Source organism: Pimephales promelas, chromosome 5 (assembly GCF_988280905.1).
Source record: "Pimephales promelas chromosome 5, fPimPro1.hap1.1, whole genome shotgun sequence".
In the NCBI taxonomy this organism is placed as follows: domain Eukaryota; kingdom Metazoa; phylum Chordata; class Actinopteri; order Cypriniformes; family Leuciscidae; genus Pimephales; species Pimephales promelas.
The window spans coordinates 32,139,169-32,162,656 of NC_142773.1; the positions used below are offsets into that span (position 1 = coordinate 32,139,169).

General features: G+C 36.7%; 1 protein-coding gene across 2 annotated transcripts; it reads left to right on the forward strand.

Moving 5' to 3' along the window:
* Nucleotides 1-505: 505 nt before the first annotated feature.
* Nucleotides 506-21,944, forward strand: tgfbr1a (transforming growth factor, beta receptor 1 a). Of its 2 annotated transcripts, XM_089131314.1 has the most exons (10): nt 524-662; nt 2,270-2,378; nt 9,795-10,028; nt 10,201-10,440; nt 11,108-11,338; nt 12,237-12,404; nt 13,073-13,229; nt 16,254-16,378; nt 16,928-17,058; nt 19,487-21,944. In XM_089131314.1, the coding sequence occupies exons 2-10, from the start codon at nt 2,312-2,314 to the stop codon at nt 19,610-19,612; spliced, it is 1,479 nt and encodes a 492-aa protein (XP_088987440.1). In that variant the 5' UTR covers nt 524-662; nt 2,270-2,311; the 3' UTR covers nt 19,613-21,944. The 2 variants fall into 2 exon arrangements, with proteins under 2 accessions (XP_039532657.2, XP_088987440.1); XM_039676723.2 differs by lacking the exon at nt 2,270-2,378 and having other exon boundaries at nt 506-662.
* Nucleotides 21,945-23,488: the final 1,544 nt, after the last annotated feature.

Consider the following 23,488-nt stretch of genomic DNA (forward strand, 5'->3'; position numbering starts at 1 on the left):
AAAGATGCATCCAAAGCAACTATCACAAAAAGGTGCATTTATAGTGCTTAAACTGTATAATGTTATTAATGATGTAATGCATAATGTATTTTATTATGTAATAACTATATTTATTATGGTCTAATGTTAATTATATAATGGTAGACCATATATAATGTTGGTAGACCATAATGATAATATATATAATTACTGAATCAATTACAAAAATAATTGTACTGTTATGATTTAAGCCCAGCAAACCATGCATTTACCTTATATCTTATCTGTATGGGGGGGACGAGAGAGAGAGAAAGAAAGAAAAATTTCACGAGTAATTGATTACGGTTACATTGAGTATTTTGAAAGCTGCATGTTGAATGATCAGATCATTCTTGTAACGAAACTCTCAATAGTAGATTCGCAATAGTCCCGAGAGGTACAGCTGAACTCCCTGGCTAAACTGAGTCAGGCTAACGAGAGACCAATGTGGGCGGAGCATATTTCTCCGTGCTGACCAATCAGAGCGCTCCTTTTCTCGAAGCAGAGACTCGACTACTTGAATGTGTGAGGAAAAACTGACCAGTTCTAAAGAATGATCTGTAGCACAATGGACGCAGGAACGTCATTTTGTCGCTCATTGCTGCTGGCTTTACTTGTATTCTTGGTGACCCAAGAGGCGCGAGGTAAGTGCGTGGGACTGCAACACTTCTTGGTTTCCCCTCGTCTACATTTCTCAAGTTTTATACCCGCGCGTTTCCTTTTTTTCACAATACTACTTAGGGGTGTTCAAATATGGCGCAGGTCTTAGAAAGCCACGCTGGCATGAATGTTTTTTTTCTTTTCTGTGCCGTGACAACGGTCACATCTACATCAGTTTGCGAGAGTGCGTTTTTCGGATGTGGACATGGAGTGACTCGCGTATGCAAGCGGAGCACCGCGCGAGGTTTGGATATCGCGACCCTGTATTTATTTACCATACTTCAAAGCTCCTGTTAACTTATAACAACCTCTGGATCAAATGTTCAGTCATCTGAAACTGTTGACGAAATGTGCTTTCATGAGCGAACAGCAGTTTACTTTCAGTCTGTTTCTATTTCACGCCTGTTCCGCATGTGTTTGTGGTGATGGACATTTTTTTTCTTTCATTTGACGACATTTAAAAACTCTATCGTAAAATGTCAGACTCTTTTTTGGTTTTAGGACATCCTAGACCGATATTTCCGCACGAGTGACATCGAAGGCTTCATGTCTTGAAGTTATGTGGAGATTGTAGACTGACAGAAACACTGTTCACATGTTTACGTGAGTTGTAATAACAGATCGGACTATTTCTGTACGTTACAAATATCATAACAGATGGTGCACAGAATACCAGCTAATATTTTCCGTCCGTCCATTATATTCAACGTTAAATGTAATATGACTGAACGTCAATGGATGCAACAGTTTGTTTGTTCAGAGGCGTTATCTTTTGCCCCACAACAATGCACGCGAGGATACAATGACACTTACGTTTTAAACCTTTTATGGATGCTTTTGTGCATAACACCATTCATGCCATTCAAATTGTTGTTGTTGTTGTTTTTACGATATTATAACATGACAACAAGGCTAGATTGTATTCAGACTGTTCGATTAAATAGCTACAGCTACGTTCCTTCACGCAAACAAATGCCTTACTTCAACCTTTTGCTTTTTTATTCATTCAAAGCAGGAGTTTTTAACTAAAGCAAATCAAACTTAAAACATATTTTATTCCCACATCCAGCATTAACAATGGATATGATTAGATAGGGATTAACCTAACAGAAGAGGAAGGGAGGAAAAAAGGAGATGGGTTTACAAGCAATGTTACATATTAAAACATATTAACAAATAAGGTCAAACATGGTATTCTATGTGTTTTGATTGATTTGAGATTGTAATTGTGTGCATTTACATTTATTAAAGTAAATGTAAAACTTGCCGAAATGCATTTGGTTCATTCTTGTTACTTGTGCGATGCATGCATGCAATTGAGATGTCCTTGATTCACATACTGTGATAGGCAGAAAGGAAACATCCTATATTTACTCCAGCCCTTCCTTCCTCTCCCAATTACTGAGCTTCCTCTGACACAAAGATTTATTGTTAATATTGCAGTCTGTCCCTGAAATATCAAAAGGAAAATATTTTCAGTGTCTGTTTGCGGAGTTGTGTGAACTGTGGTTTTAAGTTACAGGTAGTGTTTGTCTTTTGTCTGAATCTTTTATCTGCTTCCATTCATGTCGATTTTTTTGTTCTTGTGCAGATTCACAAAACAGATTATTCTGAAGAAGTCAAAAGAGAAGAAATGGATCTTCTTATGTGCAGTATCACCTGGCCTGATATGGCAAAATTTGAACTTGATCTATACATTGGTACAATATTTTAAATATAATAATAGGGATGTAAATGCTCAGAATAAAAGTTGTTCTTTAAAAACACTTATAATTCAATAACACTTATTAAATGTAATATTTAGCAAATCTCAGAATGAATATTTTTTAGTAGTACTGTATTTATGTTGTTATTTTTATTCTATAAATACAAAATAGTATATAGTATTAGGCTAATTTTAATATCGCCCATTTATTAGTTATTGACCACAACATGAAAATATCGTATCAGCCAAACTTTTAATATTTGTACTTTTTTTTTTTTTTTTTGCTTATAAAATGTCAATTGCACATACTGTATTTTGGCCTCGCCTTTGTGAGCTGTATACGTCTGTTTTAGAAGTTGACTGATAATGGTTTTTGCGGATAATAACGTTGGACCACACTGGCCAATAACCGATTGATTAACCAACTAATAGTTTTTTGAATGGATACTGAATGACAACAAAATACTCTTTTACCACTTGAAATGGTTAACCTGGGTCATTCCAAACCCCTGGTAAACGTAATCATGGGTTATCTTTACTCACATTTTACACTGCTCTTACTTTATTCTGGGTTACCAGTTCCAGCAATCGGTTATCTCTGCTGATTAACTGGCAAAACCAATCAACTTTTAATCTGTACGATACAAATGAAAATATACTAAAGTTTTTGTCTACTTCTTTTTGTGTCTTGTGTAATAGTAAAGCATAAAGTACATGCTGTACCACATCATGCATTTCTAAAGATTTGTCTTTGTGAGAGACCTAGTTTTGAAAGCTGCACCTTCCTCTGGAAGATTGCGTTCTAACAGCACTACAGGTTTGATTCCTCAAACTATGTGTTCAAAGGTAGTCCAAAACACATGGTATACTACATTGCTGTTCTGTTGTATCTCAATTATATTTGAGAGCAACAGTGAGATAGCTATACACTGATGTAATTAGTCATAACGAAATCCAATCACAAGTGGTCCCAGAAGATGCATCTGAGATTAATTTATTATAAACAGCATTATGTAAACAATGAATTTTGGCTGGCCAGATAAAATACACCCAGTGGGCCCCATGTATAAGACTTTGCATAGATTTCATTCTAAAAGTATGTGAATGCACAAGTGGCAGATTTTGCATATACTTAAACAGGGTTTCCCGCAGTACTTTGAAACTAAGGCGGCCACCTAGCAACATATGGCTGTCGCCTTAACTATGTTGTAAAAAAATTATATGAGCGATATCCACCGTGTTACGCAGAACACGGCTTCTTATAATAATCGGCTTCTTTTATCAGCTTGACGTTGAACTAATGCTCCATGCTCGTACCATGATAACGTTACATCTGTGGTGTTATCTAGCATAAGGCATTTCACTAACTATTCGTGTCTCTTTCACAATCAGCAATGTCAACAACATAGGCCATTGTATAATATGATAACGAAAATAGTTAACTAGACTGAACAATTTCAGTGTAACAGTAAGATCGTAGGAAGTAACATTACTGTGCTGAACGTGTCTGGAAATGTGTATAAACAATATGATAGTATAGTGGGATGAGTGACATTAGACAGTAGATCTAGTACATAAAATAAGTTACATCCTAAAGCACCTACTTTTTGTTATTCTGGAACAGTCTTTTGTATTCATTTCATGTCTCATATATAGTTTACCTTGAAATAACAGTACCTTTATCCTCCGCAGTTACTTGGTTGGGAGTATTATAATTTATATTATAACATTATTAATAATCAATACTCATCAAGGCATGGTGACAGACAGTTGTGTGAGCTGACAAACAATTAAAATAAAAAAAAATACACACTTAGTCATTGTGCTTTGGAGTTTATTCAAAATTATAAATGAATGTGCTACTTGAATACATTAACTGGCACATTTGGTATTCTGTCAACTCAGGCTTTGATCCTGAGTTTAGGTGTAACATCAGTAGTGAACAGCCAAACACATGCTGATAGAGTTTATAGAATATTAAGAATTTAAACAAATGTACACAGGAAGATTCGTCATCTTTTGGAAGGTGATGGAAACTTTTTTTTCTTCTAATTTATACAATTATTCATGTACAAACAGTAAGGCAATTGTAACAATTTTTTACATTAGGCAAACAAATAAATACAGTACAGGTGGAAACTAACGTTACAGTCGTTGGCAGGATCACTCTGATTTCGTTTTCGGCTTATGTTCAAAACAATCACGTTTAAGCCACTGAATTAGTTTAGTCCGGTTATACATACAACCGCGAACAGCACATGTTGTCCCTGAGCTCCGTAACGACATCTCTCATAAAGATTTGCGTCTTTAAATAGTAAAATAATTCTCTTAAAAACAGCTAGCCTCTTCGCTAACTAACACACAAAATACCATTGGAATGCTACTTCCGCCGCCTTACCGGAAGTTTCACCCGCTTTATTTTTTTACAGGAGCGCCCCTCGGAAACTTGTGGATATAAAAGGAGAGAGGCTCGGATATTGTCCAAATATTGTCCCTTAATGGAAAAGGTGTGACTGCAGTCTTAAGTGGAAGAGGGGTACACATTGCAAAGAGGGTTCAGTGGGACACTCATCCTATTTTACCCATTTTTCTGTGCATTACTGTGTGGTACTGCTCATTCCACTAATAGCACACCTGTGTGGGACAGAACAGTACAGACATCAGATGAATCCAGGCTGCCATTCTCAAACTAATGGTCCATTTGACTACCAGGTGCGTCTGGCAGTGGCAGTTTCATTATATAGTCTGTCTGATTAAAAACAATTACTTTCAACCTTCATTCTGACCCTCTGTCGGGTATCCTTTTGTGCATATACAAGTAAGTTGTAATGGTTGTAATAATCTAATCTGATTAATCTCATGTGTGTCATATAGAACGGACTTAATTCACTCTTCAGCTTCACTTCATGCAGCTATTACTTTTAGATGTTTCTTTTTCCAAAACTTTGAAAATCTAGCTGTAATATTCCATATTTTGATAGATACTTCATGTCCTATTTGTCAGCAATAATTTTCATAAGTGTCTCAATTAAAAATATTTTAATTATCGGCATGACTGATATAGAGTACTCCTTTTTGACATCTGTCAACTGGTACACGAAATGAATACTCATATGTGAATTGGATATTCATCATGGTATTGATCAAATGTTGTCTATCATGGAATATGTGCTTAAATTTCACTGTGATTTTTAAAATAAAAATGTCTTATTTGTGTAACCATCTGCTGATCATGGCAATGCAGTTTGTGACGTTAGCAAAGCACCGATGTTAGGACAGTTATAATGTTATAACAGGTATTTATTTGGCTGAAGATGTTTTCCAGAAACAGAAAGCCTCACAAAAATGTGGGTCAGCAGGACATATACTGATATTTTCTGAGACTCTTTTCTTAGATGGAAGTTCATGGAACATTTCTGAGTCAACTCAACTTGTGTCCTCCTTACTCTGTAAAATATGACCATGATTTCCTTTGAAAAACATGGAAGACACTCCATCTAGTTAGAAAATCTTGAGCCAAAAACACACCCCAGTTAACATCAAATCCAGTGATTAATGAGTAACCTCCATGGACACGGTCACTGATGGACTGATGTGAACCGTTGCTAAGAAAAATCCATAGAGACCGGAGGTGTTCTGTGGTTTACAGAGAGATTCGTGCATGCCTGAGCATATTCTCTCATGTAGAAATAGCAGCTGAGGGTCAACATGAATGTTTACGGAGCAGGTTATCGACTCGTACACCAAATAAACTGAAATTGAGTTCTCAGAAATCATTTCAGTCAACAAATTAACAGCCAATGATTGTTCTTCCATTCAGTCAGCAAATATGGCTTCTCAGACTGAGGTTACACTGATTGAAAAGATAGTCGTTGGTGGGCCAGAATTGGGGTAGGATAAATTCTAGACGTCTAAGTAGTGTTTTGTTTATTTCCCTCGTCATTGTTTGTTTTGGTCATATGGTTGAAGATCGAGTGTCAGTTTGTTGTAGTAATCTGGATTGAGTTGGTGGCGTGTGACTCACAGCAGGCAACTGATTTGGCCCTGTAATGTTCTCCAAACTTGGCAGCTTAGGAGGTCTGACTCCCTCCTCCAGACAAGTTGAATGTGCGTATGACTAAGTATATGTGTTCTCTGAGACAACATAACACAATTTAGTGTCTTTTCCGCCCCTTGGAAGTATTTTTAGTAGGGATGCAAAGATACCACTTTTTCAAAACCGATCCGATACCAAAATTCTGCAGTTTTAATCAACTAGAATTTCTAGAACTCTGTGTGTTGAACTGATGATCACACTTTTATGTGTTAAACACAATCTACTTAATACAGACAACTTCATTATAAAGAAAAACAACAAATTGCCTAGGGCTTCAGCCATTCTTCCGCTCTCTTCCCTAAACTGAAATGTGCTAGTGGGCTGTACTTTCCACACAATTGACATCAGGTCCAAGTATGTTATTCGTGTATTGCAGTTTGGCTGGTGGTTATGTTGCCCGCATACCGCCTCCCATGGCCAAAACTAGTATTATGACACCTGTTGGGCCATGGCTAGTAATTTAGCATGCTAATTCATTCAGGTTGACATCTCTGCAGAACTTGTCATTGTTTAATGACCTCATCGCCCTTATTTTTTCTCATTCTTTTGATGGTTGTAGCTCATTTTTTAATATTTTTACCTCAATTCTTACACATGGCACCTTTAACAATAACAGTCTAAGCACAATATCGGATTTAGATCTGTGCTAATTTTGGCTGAACCAAATGGTCGAAGTTCGCAACACTGCTCACTATGAGGTTTCTCTGAATCCACACTCAGAACTGAATTCCTTTCAGCCAGCAAGCCTATTTATAGGCTGAAGCTCCACCTACAGGGCATACCAACAACAGGAGCAAACTAAAAAGTTTGTAAAAATCGAATTAAATAATATAAACACCCAACACAACACTTAAACCTTGCAAACAGCTAATACAACAACCATTGACAGAGAAAGAGTTTAACAACAAATCAAATGGCAAAAACTGTTTCTAAATTCTCCCCCCTCTGACATCACACCAAAAAGGTAGCTTCCACCGGAAGTAACATGGCTGTTGCTTTAAAAAGCAGTTTAACCTAGATTTTGGTTTTCGTTGTATGAACCTGGAAGTTTAACTGCAATAAGATTTGTGGGAAAAATAAAGGTAATTATCATATGGAGTGTTCTGGAATTCTGTTCTTTTAAAACAATAATGACAAACTTTAAGAAAAACTAAAAAAAAAAATGTTGAAAACTATAACAAAACCGCTGTAACAAACTTGTTTAGACTGAACAAAACAAAAACTCTATAATACCAAGTTTAGTCAACAGATGGTAGAAAAAACGAAACACAGACATGCAGTCTGAGTCAGATCTGAATGTCTGTGTTTTGTTTTGTCTACCATCTTATATATATATTCTGTTCTATTACAAGAATGTGATCCTTTCTTTCCAGTCACCCAGGATAGAAAATGCTTCATTTTAGTGTTTAGTACTAATGGAAATGCCAGCACACCCAGTTATTACTCATTACAGTTGCATGGCTGTCTGGACACGCCCACTTTTTCTAGCCTGTTGCATTTTAAATTCTGTCTCCGTAAGTGAGAAAATGCCAGCCATATAACATGAGCTCTTTATCTTGTTTAGTCTTTTAGTACATTAGAACAAACATCATTATTGATCCAATCTTAAAGCTTCAGTCCGTAGCTTTTTTGGGGGTTAAAAATGATCCAAAATACATATTTAAGAAAGTACATAACCAGCCAGTGTTCAGAACTCTCTGAGATTTTGAGTTCATCCACGCTCTGCCAGTTCGAGGGTGTTGAATTACAACTCGCCTAAAATTGATAATTTCGCAAATGACTGCAATTGCAGATTTTGAACAGAGATGGCGACAAAGAGGAAAAACTGTGGACTGCAGCTTTAAATGAAAAAAAAAAACACCTTAAGCAAGAGTGAAAATTAGGACACATAAGATACAATGTGCCCTTTTTTAAAAACAAACAAATATGTTAATACATTACATACCTGCATTATTTTATAAGCATTGATGTAGTGGTGAGGTTACTATTAGAGTGATTTAATAGGATTTTAACTGAATGCAATGGGTTTAGCATGTGCTGCAACTACAGTTGCTAAGCGACAGAAGTAATTGATTCTTCTTTTTTTGTGGTTGCTTTTTAAGTATGGAGATGGACAAAAAAAACAATTTTCCATCAGAAAATAGATTAACAATGTAAACCTAAACCAATCCTTTAGTTAGCTAGTGTTTGATGAAAAAACAAATCACCATTGTAATGGCAGCTTTTGATTAAACCTTTTGAAATTGGTTAGTCAGAATCCCTCAATCACTTAAAGCTTCATTCAGAGGAGTGACTGTGACAGCCCGCAGCATATATTGCATACATAATCACCCCAGTGGGTGCAGACTGAGACTTTGTTTGACTTTTCTCTTCTGGAAATCACTTAATTGGAACATTGCGTGATGTAAAATCTCTCTCCTATAACCAATCAATGTTTGAGTTGGCAACAATTTTTATTTTGAAAAAAAAATCCAGTAACAAAAAAATTCTGATTTGTTACTTGAAAATAAAATAAACATTTAAATTAAATAAAATACAATTTAAAAAAAGAAGAAAATTCTATTGAGAAAAAAATACTATAATTTTTTTTACAAACATTTAAATCATACAAATTAAAAATATATTAAATGGAAAATATTAATAAAAACTATATGCAATTATCTCATTGATGCTAAAATAACGACTTTCAACTTTATTAAACATTTAAAATGACTTTTCTTGAGAATGTTTGTTTGGTCACTTGCTGGTGAAAAAAAATGCAATGCAGCCATTTCTCTGTTTGATGCAGTGTCTTTTCAAAACTTAGTTCAAGTCAGATCTGAAGAAATCCTTTTTTAGGCTTTTTTTTTCCCCCTTAAAATAAATATCTTAACTATTTAATATTTAATTAATTATTCTGACTGTTTGAGTTAGGACTCTTCTTGTATTAAAATTAACAGTGTTAACATTAATAGTTTTAATTGTATTGAGGAAATAATATCACAATATTTATGGTATTGTCGCCCAGCCCTAATTTTATTTACTTAGCATAGATTTCTTTTTATTGAAATTATACTCTAAATTAGAAACTAAAACTGCCAGTAGGTGGCGGTAAATGTTGAACTGATTAAGTCATTCATTCAAACAGCTGATTGATTCAGGAATTAAGTACATGTCTCTCTTTGTGAATGGACCATTGAATCATTCATTGCCTAACCTGATAGATTCAGTCAAAACTTGTGTCTCTAATCTGTCAAGGACACTTCCTGTACTGTTTAATAAGCTGACTATCTAATTGTATCTTAACCTGGAGTCTTTCTCTCTCTTCTCAATCAGAATTGCTGTGTTATTGTGAGCGATGTGTGAATCGGACATGTAACACAACCGGCCTGTGTTATGCGGTCATCACAAAGTCTGCCGGACAGATCGTAATACAGGATGGTCAGTGCATTCATCAAGATCTACTTTACCCACCGGACAGGCCTTTCCAGTGCGCCTCTTCCAACAACGGCCAGCATCCGTACTGCTGCGACACTAACATGTGCAACAAGAACCCAAAAGTGAACCCAGGTAAGAGAATAATGTGATCATGATGACCTTTGAGTGGGCTTTCAAGAGTTTGTGACTCTATAACGTCAATATGTCATAAAAGTGTCACAATAAGGTCATATTTGGATTGGGGTTATTTTGTCCTGCACAAAATAATAATTTTTAAATGATTTTTAAATGCTGCTTCTTTCAGAGTTGCCAGATACTGAACCCCCGTCTCTGAGTCCTGTAGCCTTGGCTGCAGTGATTGCCGTCCCCATCTGCGTGCTGAGCTTCATTCTGGTGCTTCTCTTCTACATGTGCCATAATCGCTCCATCAACCACCATCGTGTGCCAAGTGAGGAAGACCCCACTATGAACCACCCATTCCTCGCTAACGGCACCACGCTAAAGGACCTCATTTATGACATGACCACTTCTGGATCAGGCTCAGGTATTTTACATACTATTATTATCTCATTATTGTTTGCCTTTCTACTTTCTAAGAATCCAGCTGTAACGTTTTTTTTTTAATGCCACTTAATATGCAAAGATTCCATTAAATTCATTACATTCCCCTTCATTTTTATGTATTTACAGGATGTTTTTCCTGTATTGCCCTTTATAAGCCCCAAAGTACACTCAAGCCAATGTAATTTCCCTAACTTTGGTTTCAAAGCCCCTTGGGAGCAATTGAGGAAGTCTAAATTGACAGTTTAATGCTTTCCCTGAGTTCTGTGCCTCATGCCAAGCTGGTAGGCTTGTAGGCTTTATCTTTAGTCTAGCATTTTAGTCCAGAAGCTGGACTAGCTGGTTTGTTGGTAGTGTCTCAGATAGAATATTTGTTTTTGGCACCTGGATGACTACATACAATGTTTGATAGGAAATCATGACAGTCTTCTTCAAGGGTTCAAGGTTTGACTGGTTTGCATGGCTCTATTATCACTTGCTGGCAGATGCTGCAACTACACTGTTTTGAGGGCAAAGATCATCTTTCTCCATTGATATTAGATGTTGTTGCGTTGTGTATTCTGACAAAATATATATTTTTAATAATTTGTACAAATACATTCGCTTGTATTTGACATTTTTCCCTGACTGCTTTTTCTTGTCTTCTATAGGTTTACCACTGCTAGTGCAAAGGACCATCGCCAGAACCATCATTCTCCAGGAGAGCATAGGGAAGGGGCGATTTGGAGAGGTGTGGAGGGGCCGCTGGCGTGGAGAAGAGGTGGCAGTGAAGATCTTCTCCTCCAGAGAGGAGCGCTCTTGGTTCCGTGAGGCGGAGATTTACCAGACTGTCATGCTTCGTCATGAGAACATCCTGGGCTTTATTGCTGCAGACAACAAAGGTTAGACAACACTGAAAGCACTTAGTTGTATTGTACTGTACATTATTTGCTCTCTACCATAAGTGTGTAATAGGAAGGTAGTACTTCACATTTCTGTTTGTGATGTTATTGGTCAATTCTCTTATATTTACAGTGTTTTACAGTTAGGGATCTTAAAGGATATCAGGGAATTTTTAAAGTTTGATTTCCAGGCTGAAAAAGTCGTGCAAGGAAGTATATTCGAATCCCAAAAAAGTGGGAAAATTTCTTTACCAAATAGAAGTTATTTTTCCCCAATTATTATTATTATTTTAGGTTATTTTTTAAGGAATGTTCTAGTTCTGCTCCGCTCGAATATATTTTATCAACTAGTTATTACTCTTTGTGAATTTCAATGTAGAGTAAAACATGAATTTCTATGTCCTGTAGATGGTCTACTTGCTCGCTTTATCCCTGCACACGAGCAGATCTGTTTGTTCTCTAGAGACACGTTCGGTTTTTACGCTTCCGCTTGCAAATTCTGTCATGTAAATAGCAATCCGCCATGGAACTGGCTTTTAAAGGGAATGGGAGATGAGACTCTGACTGGTTATTTCCATGTTATGCTCAAAACACACCCATTACTCATTAATAGATTAGGGACAACCCTTTTAGACCATGTGCTGGGCATGCCAACCATTTTTTCTGTCATTAAACTAGCAAAAGTTTGTTCATTTTATTTAATTGATTGACCACAGTCACCGCACTAATTATATAATTTACATGTATCAGACATCAGCTGTTCTATTATGTAGATTTTGTGATCTCAAACCACTCAACCAACATTCAGCTAAAGTTATGAAGTGTTTTGAGCTGGCAGATATTGATGTATTTGGAAGTTTAAAGCATTGAGAGGTTCTGTTCTCTCTATTCATCTCAGATAACGGCACATGGACTCAGCTGTGGCTGGTTTCTGATTACCATGAGCACGGCTCCTTGTTTGACTACCTGAACAGGTACACGGTCACAGTGGAGGGCATGATCAAGCTGTCTCTCTCCGCTGCCAGCGGTCTAGCTCATCTACATATGGAGATTGTGGGCACTCAGGGTGAGTCACAATACAGAAGTCACTATTTTTTTGTCCTTTCTTCAGCACAGCCATTTTTACATGAACATGCAAACATTTTTATATAAATATGCTGCTTTAGGCTGTCCACTTTGTTTCCTTGAATCAAATTTGTGATATTTTATATTCAGTAATATACTGTACTGTGACAGCACAGGAACAAAAACAAAGTGAATGACTGAGGGTGTATTCACACTTGTAGTTTGGTTCTTTTGGTCTGGACCAAAAAAGAAAATGAAACATTTTGTCTTTGTTAGCTTAGTGTTCACACTGTCATTTTTATTACCAAACCTTAAGATACAAAAAACAACAACAGATATTTAAGATAAAAACAGCTTTCATTCGGTATGTGTATAACAATGCTGTGTGCTAGGATCAATATATTGGTAGTTTTACCTGCTGAGATCTCATGAAGAGCTTATAAAATGTGTCAAGGAGTCAAAACCGGGCTTAACAAAGTGGCCGCACCAGAGTTTTAATCGAACCAAACCTGCAAAGTGTGAACACACCCTTAATGTCCTGCCGTTTAAGAAAAATACTTAATTGAATGGAAGAGATATGATGAAGTGTTAGACATTTGCCTTTATTAATCAGAGACGTACTGATTTGAAGTATGTTTCATGCTTTACTGTGTCTTGTCCAATCCTCAGGTAAGCCTGCAATTGCCCATCGTGATCTGAAATCTAAAAACATCTTAGTGAAGAAGAATGGTACCTGCTGCATCGCTGACCTTGGATTGGCTGTGCGCCACGACTCAGCCACAGACACCATTGACATTGCACCCAACCACAGAGTGGGCACTAAAAGGTCAGTAATTCATCACTCAGAGTCTGTACGATTCACAGTGACCTATGACTTTATCCACAGTGTTTGCATGAGCTGAGGGCTTTGTGTGCCTGTGAAATATTAGTGTTGTGAAACAGTCAATAATTCAAGCTTATGCAAGAGTGAAATGTGAGTGGTTTCTTAAGATAGCACTTAAATGTACCCATCTACAAGGGCTTCTGTCTGTGCAGCACAGACAGATGCCCTTGTAGATGTGTACATTTATTTGAAATTGTTTGAAAATGCAAATAATACATTACATATACTTAATTACACATGTTCTATGATAAACATTTTGTCATATAAGAATGAGTAGCTTGAAAAGAAAACATTATTTAAGCAGTATTGCCTAATGTTATATTTTTAGTTATATTAGTATTTTTTGATAATCATAGTAATCCAATTTATTTTGTAATTTTGTAATTATTTCTTGAGGGAAAAAATCAACAAAACTGCATTGCTTTATCATTTGAGACACAACTAGAGATAAAGAAGTGCAGTAAGAGATATTGTGCATGTGTAAATTACCTGCGTCTTTGTCTCACTACTAATAGTGCAACTGCAAGATTAATATCTCATTGCTGAGAAATATAATGTTATAAAGCTAATTTATTGATATAAGTTGCGGGACAGCGTTGACAAGTTTTTTTGTGGTCTTGATGTGTTCCAAAATCCAAACATTCAGTGTAAGAGTAAAAATATTACATAACATTGTATTTATAAGTATATAAGTTTATTTGATTCACAGCTTATATAGTGTTTTGACCTTGACAACCCAACTGCTTTTTTACTGCAAACTTGTGACTAGTTAACTTTCTAAAGAAGGAGTCCTGTGAAGAACTTTCATTTTCACCCACAGGACTGCTGCATACTTTTCCGTTTTCGCACCATTCTTTGTAAACCCTAAAAATGGTTGTGCAGATTGTGAAATACTCAGACCGGCACCAACAATGCCACGCTCAAAATTGCTTAAATCACCTTTCTTTCCCATTCTGACATTCAATTTGGAGTTCAAGAGATTGTCTTGACCAGGACCACACACCTAAATGCATTGAAGCAACTGCCATGTGATTGGTTGTTCAGATAATTGCATTAATGAGAAATTGAACAGGTGTTCCTCATAATCCTTTAGGTGAGTGTATGCCACAGTAGGGAAGAAACAGCTAATGCAACTTACATTTCATGCCATCTTTAAACATTTCTTAAAAATGTTATTGAAGTTTTTTAATACTATATGAAACCTTACTTCTAACCATATTTCTAAGAATTCAGCATTGTTCTAAATACAAATTTAAATATATATATATATATATATATATATATATATATATATATTTTTTTTTTTTTTTTTTTTCCTCCATTAAAAGGACCCTTATTTGTTGTTGACCCATCATTACTCGATGCTAAACTCAGGCTTCTTTTGACATACTCTGTTGGGAGTGGGACCTCACTCCTCAAGCACCCTCACAGTTCTGAAGGCTTGAGTTGAGTCAGAGGACACTCAGAGGGTGAGATGTGTGTTGTGAAGGACAATGCTGCAGGGACACCACTCGCCCTGTTGTCATCACAGGAGTGTGTCACATCTAATATACAGCAAGAGGGTCTCAGCGGTGCACCCATTCGCTTCTGTGCCCCCTGGACACCATTTGCACACACACTTCCCTAGACTACTCCCAGGTGAAACAGGCATTGACACCCACATGCTGAGACTCAAGTATTGCAGTATGCAGTATACCTTTTCCTGCTGTGACCATAACTCAATGTGACTTTTGAATGTCAAAGTGCTTCCTCACAGCCTTCTATCCACCTTGCATTCACTTCAGTGAGGTTGTCTAGCTTGGTCTTCTCTGTTTCTAAAGGAAACCCCTGTTTTAGACCACTATGCAACCCACTATACCTTTAAAGCTCCATCTTGAACTCGACAGAGCAATCCTACCAGCAACTGTTGCTGTCTGCCATATTATTGGTATTAGGGGTTTATATTGAATTTTGCATAAATGACTAAAAAAATAGTCAAATTTGTTGTGGATTTTCTCAAAAAAAAATGTTTGTGATATTTCCAGCATTGATTATTGGTGGGTTTTCACTGAAAATCAACATTGTTGGTGTTTAGGGCCCAAGCACAGATGGTGTGATCACGCTCTTGGAATAATATTAATATACTGTACATATGATATTATTATAATATTACCACCCCTTAATCTGCTCGTTTCAGATTCGTTCGACGGCAGCGTCATTTGGTTTACAACAGTGTAGGGGTGTCCCCAACTAAGGATTTTCATAGTCTTGCCTATAGTCGACTAATAGTCGAATCATTTGCGTCTTTAACATTTTAAAGCTGCGAAGTATGTAACATCACACAAAGATATAGAAGAAAATGTATAAAAACATTTCGGATCAGTAAAACTAAGAAATAAAATAAATAACTGCAGAAAGGCCACACTGCAGACAGGATTTCACATGCAAATCAATTAAATTGGCTAAACTGCCTGTGCAAGCAGGCTCTAAGTATAGCGTAACATCGATGTACCTAAAAAATAAACCATTATTTACAGAATTAAATTACAACAGAATATATTTCAGAATATATTTCTTTTTGTTAAAATCCTAGAGGGACTGATGTATAGCACCATAAGTGCCTATATTTGCTCAAAGCTAAACTACTGTTAATAACCTATTGTTAATTAACTTGCATATTTGGATATGTTGGGAACATTTCTGCTCACACTAATAATATTCTCTCGTAATCGCTTTCAAAGAGTGTCTATGCAATAGTGACTGATTACCAGTTTCCACAGCTTTTAATCCTGTTGATTCCTGTAATTTAACAGTTTATTAAAGAAATACAGCAGGTAAAAATACTTGGTGGCAGTGGCATGCTTCATTCCAGACCAACTTTGGCTACTTCAGCACATTTTACTGTAAATATTGCTCTTGAAAAAGTCCCATTCATTCCTTTGAATAATGTTACGCTGAGGGACGTCTGTTGACATGTCATGTTCACAGGTATATGGCCCCTGAGGTGCTGGATGACTCCATTAACATGAAGCACTTTGAGTCTTTTAAAAGAGCAGACATCTATGCCTTGGGTCTGGTGTTCTGGGAGATTGCTCGCAGGTGTTCAATTGGAGGTAGGACACTATAAGATTTATTTTCTATCCTTCCGTTGCATGATAATAATAGCATTGTTATGGGTATAAATATATATAGTAATTTAGTATACAGTCATTTTTTTTTTCATAATTCTTAAATCTGTATGACCAAAAATGACGTATTTTAAGTCTATTTTGCTGCTATGTGATGCCGACCCCAGAGGGTTAACTACTATGTACTAACATTTAAATTAATTATTTGAAACAATGCACTTTTTGTGTACATGCATATTTTTACATTGTACTTATATTTAAAAAAACATACCTGAATGTAATTGCACCTGTAATTCATTTCTGTAATTGCACTGTTGACCCTTCCCTTACACCTTAACCCTCTCTTAAACCTCCCCTTTGATGCAAGTACATAGTAGTTAAAGACGCCTAATATATATTGTAACGTATTATAATTAATTCCAAACTTTTGGAGCCCACTTACAATATTCTGCATACAATAATCTTAGAAATAATAACCTCTTATGGTAACCGGTCATTAAATGTGTGCTCTTGTGGGCTAAATTCTCCACTCAGGCATCCATGAGGACTACCAGTTGCCCTATTATGACCTTGTACCCTCTGATCCATCAGTAGAGGATATGAAGCGTGTCGTTTGTGACCAAAAGCTTCGTGCCAACATCCCTAACAGGTGGCAGAGCTGCGAGGTGAGCATTTCTTCAGGTTTTTTCGGGGTTTTTTTGTAGATGATGCATTCATCCAAAAGTGACCATTTTAACCTTCTTGATCTCTGTTAGATTGCTTTTTTTCATCTTTCATTTCCTCAATCATTTTCAGCCTAAGTGGAGGCACCACTCTTTCCTCACTCTATCTTGATGTGCATTTTACTGCTGTGAAAGGGAAAATTCAATTGCTTTCAATTTGCAGTCCTAAAAAGCCTCTAATCTAACTATCCGTCTGCACAGCTATCACAGCTTGCCGATGTAAAAGACACATTTGATTACTGTGCTGCCCAATATTAAAATGCTACTCTATGATTTTCACACTTTGTAAATGGTTGTTTGTGGGAACGCAGTTGCAGAGAGCAAGCTTATTAGATCAGGCCTGAACTGACATGTTGGATCAAATACTGTGACCCATGCTGAGAAAGTGTCCGAACACTGGTTTTGGTTGAAGATCTGATGACATTCAATCACACCATCACGGACTACCAAAGTGGAAATATTGGTTTCATTTAGCCAAATATGTTTGAACCAGAAACTGATTAGAAGAAGAAGTTATACAGCCTCATCTACAAGTCAATGTATCAGAATGATGATGAGTTTTATGTATCGCTCTCTACAGCGGTAAACATAGCGGTAATTGACATGATTAGCATTTGGCTTGACTATATGTTATCAAACATCTAATATGTTGCTAATGTTAAACAAACGATGTTCCCGTTCGCCATCTCAGAGTCAGACAGCTGCTTTCTAAAAATCAGCATCCTTTGAAACTATCCTTTGAACATAGTAAGTGGAGAAAAGCCCTGCCCCCCAATGACACCGTAACCTTCAATTCTGAACAAACCCAAAGAACCTGCACATCTCACTCTTTCTCAGTGTGTCGGCAGGGTCTTAAAAAGTATTCAAAGTTCATAAATCAATATTGAGAAAAATGAAGGCCTTTAAAAAGTAATAGTCTTAAATGACATTTCCAAGGTGTTACATTTTCTATCATCTTTTCTTTATGTATATTTGTCTAAAGTATAGAGTTTGCCTGAATTTAAACATTGCATTGCATTGGCCGTGAGACGCACGCATAGGGAAGCGATTCAATAAAGAGCTGTCTAGACTGTGATGTGTAATGAAAAGGACAAGAGAAGGCCACAGCAGTTGAGACGCTTCATGCTCTCTGCTTTAAGGCCCTACAATGAAAACGCATCAAACCCAGTGGTTGGTAAATGGCGAGTTTTCAGAAGCAGCTAAATGCTATGCATTAAGAAAGACATGAAATAATTCAAAGTCATGAATGTCAAACTCAGTTCCTGGAGGGCCACAACCCTACAGAGTTTAATTCCAACACTGCTTCAACACACACACACATGCAGTTTTTAAATAAGCCTGAAGGACTTGATTAGCTGATCAGGTGTGTTTAATTAGGGTTTAAGCTAAACTCAGAGTTGTGGCCCTCCAGGAATTGAGTTTGACACCCCTAGGCCATGTAAATGACGAGGGAGTCATTCGTTACTTAAAGGGTTAGTTTGGTATTTTACAATTAAAGCCCTGTTTTAAGATCGTTTCTGATGAAATAGAATGGTTAAGATTGAAATTTGGACAAATGCTGCTGTCCCGAGAATTTTAGGTTCCACTAAAAATCTCTTTTCTCTCTTGTCATAAAGTTAGCAAAATGTAAAGTAAATTAACAACTTGGGACGAAGAATGGATTTTATAGAGACTAAATATGCTACACATATGATTTTGGGTTAATCAAAACTCACGTTTGCTCTGAAAGTGTCAATGAATGCCATTAGGAAGAGACTTTCTGGGGCTTGCTGGTGAATTACTAGACGCGAGTCAAATGTTAAAAGCTTTTCACGATGTAGAATTTAATTAATCCCAATTGACACAGTCCAGATACCCTACAGAGAACATTTAAATTTTTTTGTTTAATATTAGTAACTTATATTTATTTTTTATTTCAGCTTTATTTAAATAAATGAATATGATTTTAATAGAATTGGTTTTAGTTGTCAGTAACAACACTTGTCAATATGTACGTTTAATTACACACTCTCAAATCAACAACCAATCAGTAAATGGACTGATGTAAAACTCACAAACCTGAAAAAATTCTGTGAAGGGAGTTTGTTGTAATAGCTTTGAATAACTGAGTCTGATTGAAACTCATGAGCGAGCAAAGTTTTGTGAGACAGACCCAGTAAAAACAACCAGTATCACGTCTTCATGTGCAGGAACTCCAACAAGATCATATCGGACTCATATGGACGTCCACAAAGATTTCCAGACTGTAACCAATGGCAAATAGAGCTTTTCAGGGAACATACTTTTGTTTTTACCAGAGTTGTATGCGAGAAAGTGAAGATGCATAGCAATTATATCTGTGATAGAAGTATCTATGTCCTCCTGCCCGCAGGCCCTGCGTGTGATGGCAAAGATCATGAGGGAATGCTGGTACGCCAACGGTGGGGCTCGTCTCACTGCGCTGCGCGTGAAGAAGTCGCTATCCCAGCTGAGTCAACAAGAGGGCATCAAGATATAGAGCAACAAATCATCATCTTTACACTGCCTATCCACTCCCTCCCCTCATCTAGAGGGGTGAGCGAGGGTGCTACATCCTCTGTGGAGGCTTACGATAATCAGGGATATCGAGGGACCAGAAGCAATTGGTGTTGTTCCCTGTCGTCCATGAAAAGATATGTCCTCATCATGCAAAACCATTTCAAACCAACTTAACCAGGAGTCAGTCAGTCACCCATGCTTCAACTGGTGAGTCACCAAACTAACAACAGGCAGCCACTCGGTGTCATTGATGTGCTTTGCTGGACTTGAGCCTTTATGGACTTAGTTCTGTATATAGCCTGTTGTCTAAAGATGTACATATTTGTTTCTGGACTTGCTTGTGTTTATTTGTATGCTCAAATATTGACAGGTATGCGTACACAGAGCCACACACTACATATATATGTAGTCCGTGCTTTGTTTTTTTTGTCCCAGAAAGTGCCACTGCTCTGAATCAGTCGTGTTTATCATATTTGGTAAAAAAAGGGATCTTTGTAGGTATCGAGTATATTTACAGTGGAGGTCAGATTAACCACAAGCACTTGTTTGCAAACAACTCAGCAGTTGAAGGATCATAACATTGACTCAAACGTCTCACCTAAGAGTGGTTTTGTAATGTGACTTCACCGACATACTCGCTTTCCAGACAAAGAGCGAGCGAGGGCAGCATATTCAGCACAATCGCACTGCATATTAGAAGCAGCCTGTGGTGTTGCCTAAAGGGACTAGTTCTTAAAGAATCAGACACAAAACTGGGTCAGTCATTAAAACCATTTGTACAAAGGCCAACCCAGCTACAGCACATTCGTGTTATTGTAAAAAGAATGTGTATGTTGTTTTTTTAATGCCCATTTGAAAAGATGATGGTTTTGTGATGGTCAGAGTATACATTTCTATAGTCCAATTTACTGTTTTCATTCATGCTGCTAGAGGCATTAAGAGAATATTGACACATGTAGCTCAAAAAGATGCAAACCTATCTATTGTATTTTTCTCTGTGCATATAGTCTGTACATGTTCATCGGCTTGAGTTATCCAGTTTTAGTTGTTTTGCTGGAAGCACTGTTTTTACGGAGCCATTTTCATTCAGATCAGTACAAGACACCATTTGGATCGTTTTAAATTGTGTGACCTCACTCATAGTTGAGCAACTGTCATTAGGCTGCTGTGTATCTTGTGGACGTATCGTGTAATTCTGCGTCTGTATTTGATCAAGTTAAGCAATAAGTGCTCCTTTGATTATTATTTTATTTTATAGCTGGAGAGTAAGAGTGCTGAGAGTCAATGAATGTGATCTCAAGAGTCTCTCTCTGTGATCTCAAGTCTAGACATTTTTGAGTTTTCTATCTTTATTTTGAAATTCAAATATAAAGGATCTTTGGGGATGTCCTTCAGTTACGTCACGTGGAAATCTCATATTCTCTGCACCAAAGATACTGAAAGATTAAGATGTGAAGGAAAAATAAATGTCGTGGGTTTGGAAGAACATGAGGGTAAGTATATTAATGGCAATTGTCATTTCTCCATCACTCTCCTGACTCTGGCATTTCCTTAATGAATTAATGAATGCACAAAAGGCTTGGAAATGATGTAGGATACAGCCAGGAACACTTTTGCTGTGTTCTCCAGTGCATGATGCAAATACAAGTGCCTCGATTTTATAAAGATTTGTTTCACAAGCCCCCAAATGTAAAATAACTATTTCCTGGTATATGAAGGTCATCGTACCTCTGTCATACCTCCTTTGTTCATTCCAAGGTCCTTGTTTATGCGCAGACAAATGTTGCTATTCAGTTTCCTCTAACAAAGTCATTCCAGAAGCCTTTTTGTATTGAGTGCCTACTCTACAGTTGGTGTAAATGTAATTAGACATTGAAGCATCTTACAAGATCCAGAAATATAATTTTGAAAAACACTACTGTGCAAAACTGAAACATGATTAATGTCAAAGCATATTACCTCTTTGGACCAATGTGATCATTTACCTCAGTGTATATAAAGGTTTATTCATGTAGATGTGACATTGATTTGTACAAAGTGCTTGCATTGAAAAAAGTCTCTGTTTTATTTGTTTCTCTGGAAGAAATTGTCAGTGCTAGTATTCGAGTTCTCTCCTTAATATTTCAAACACAAATGAGAGGCATTTGAGTCTTATTTGCTTCTTCTGTGTCATATTGTCATTCAGTGTTTGGCTGTATTTGGATGATAATATGAATGCTCAAAGAATTGTAATGGATGTCTCTTTTTCTGTCTGTTAAACTTGTAAATTTGGAATGCATGTTAATAAATAGGTACTTATTTTACCTGAAAAAGAGTTTGGTGTTGTTTGTAATGACAGCTAACACATTGTCTTCTCAATGTAATATGAATGAATGAACATCTCGGTGAACATGTGCAGAATTGTCTTTGATGGATGGCAATTTTGAATTTTGTCACGGTTTTTCTTCTCTGGTTGTTCAGAATCGTGTGAAAAGCATTCATACACTACCACTCTAACCCGATTGCGGTCAATAAGACTTGGACGACTTAATATTAATATGACTTAATATTAATACGACTTAATATTAATACTTTATACTGCAAGGGTGCTTTAAGCTGATCTAAAGTGAAGGTTACAATGTTAAAAATAAATAAGAAATTGCATATTATAAAATATTAAATCTGCAGTCTCTAGATTTTTTGGGGGGGTTAAAAATGATCCAAAATACATAACCAGCCAGTGTTCAAAACTCTCTGCTTGCCTTGGCCTGATTCAAAGCGGTAAGCTTGTAATAATGTTTTTAATTCCAGTGGTACTGCACGGTTTGACATGAGACAGTATGATCAGTGATTGTTAGATTTAATCAGCATGATTTACTGCATTGTCAGAACCAGAAAAAAAAGTAAATGTTACTTGTTCTGATTACATTTTCCAGTGAAAATTATTATGTTGGTCATACTTTCAAAATGAATAATCTGTGATTCTGAATGCCAATATCCACATCGGTGTGGTGACTGACAGCCTCACAGTCTCCTCAAACATTGTGTTCATCCATGCTGTCCCGTGTGGAGGGTGTTGAAGTACAACTCGCGTAAAGTTGATAATTCCGCGAATGACTGCAATTGCAGATTTTGAACAGAGATGGCGACAAAGAGGAAAAACTGCGGACTACAGCTTTAAATAGAAAAAGTTATTTATATTTCACAATATTACTGTATGTTTACTGTTTTAAGCCTGGGTACGCATGAGAAATGTTTTGTATCAGATAAAACATTTGTACATGAGTGGATCTAACAGCTACATTGAAGCACTTGGACCTGATTCCTGTAAAGTGTAGCTGTGGTAACACACAAGAGCAACACCTGAAAAGTAAACTAGACAAAGGGGTTCTCTGGTGCACTGGAAGTCTATCAGCTTATTTGTTTCTTTCACAACATGTCAAAGTCCATCTGCTGCTTCTGCCTCTAAACAGCACAACAATCAGGGATGCGGAGAATGTAGGTGCAGAACAAATGTCCCGCGTGTAAAAAAGAAACTGCATATCTGAAAAGCTGACTCAAGAAGAAACTTGACCAACAAAAAAATATACGCTACACTGTAAACATCTAGTCAAGTTTATTTAATCCCGGTGGACTCTAAATATTTAACTCTGCGAATCTATGATGCTGCCTCATGTTCCACAAACTCAGGATTTGCTTACACTTGTGTCCTGATTGTTGTCTATATACATTTTTTATTTTCCTTTTTGCAAACAAAATGTCAATAAACGAATTAAATGAATTGCAGTGGCAAGCAGGTAAACAAGAATGGGAAAATAAAAAAAATACAAAAAATCCATTTTCTTTCCAACCCTTTCCTTTGTTGTTCCATCTAGGA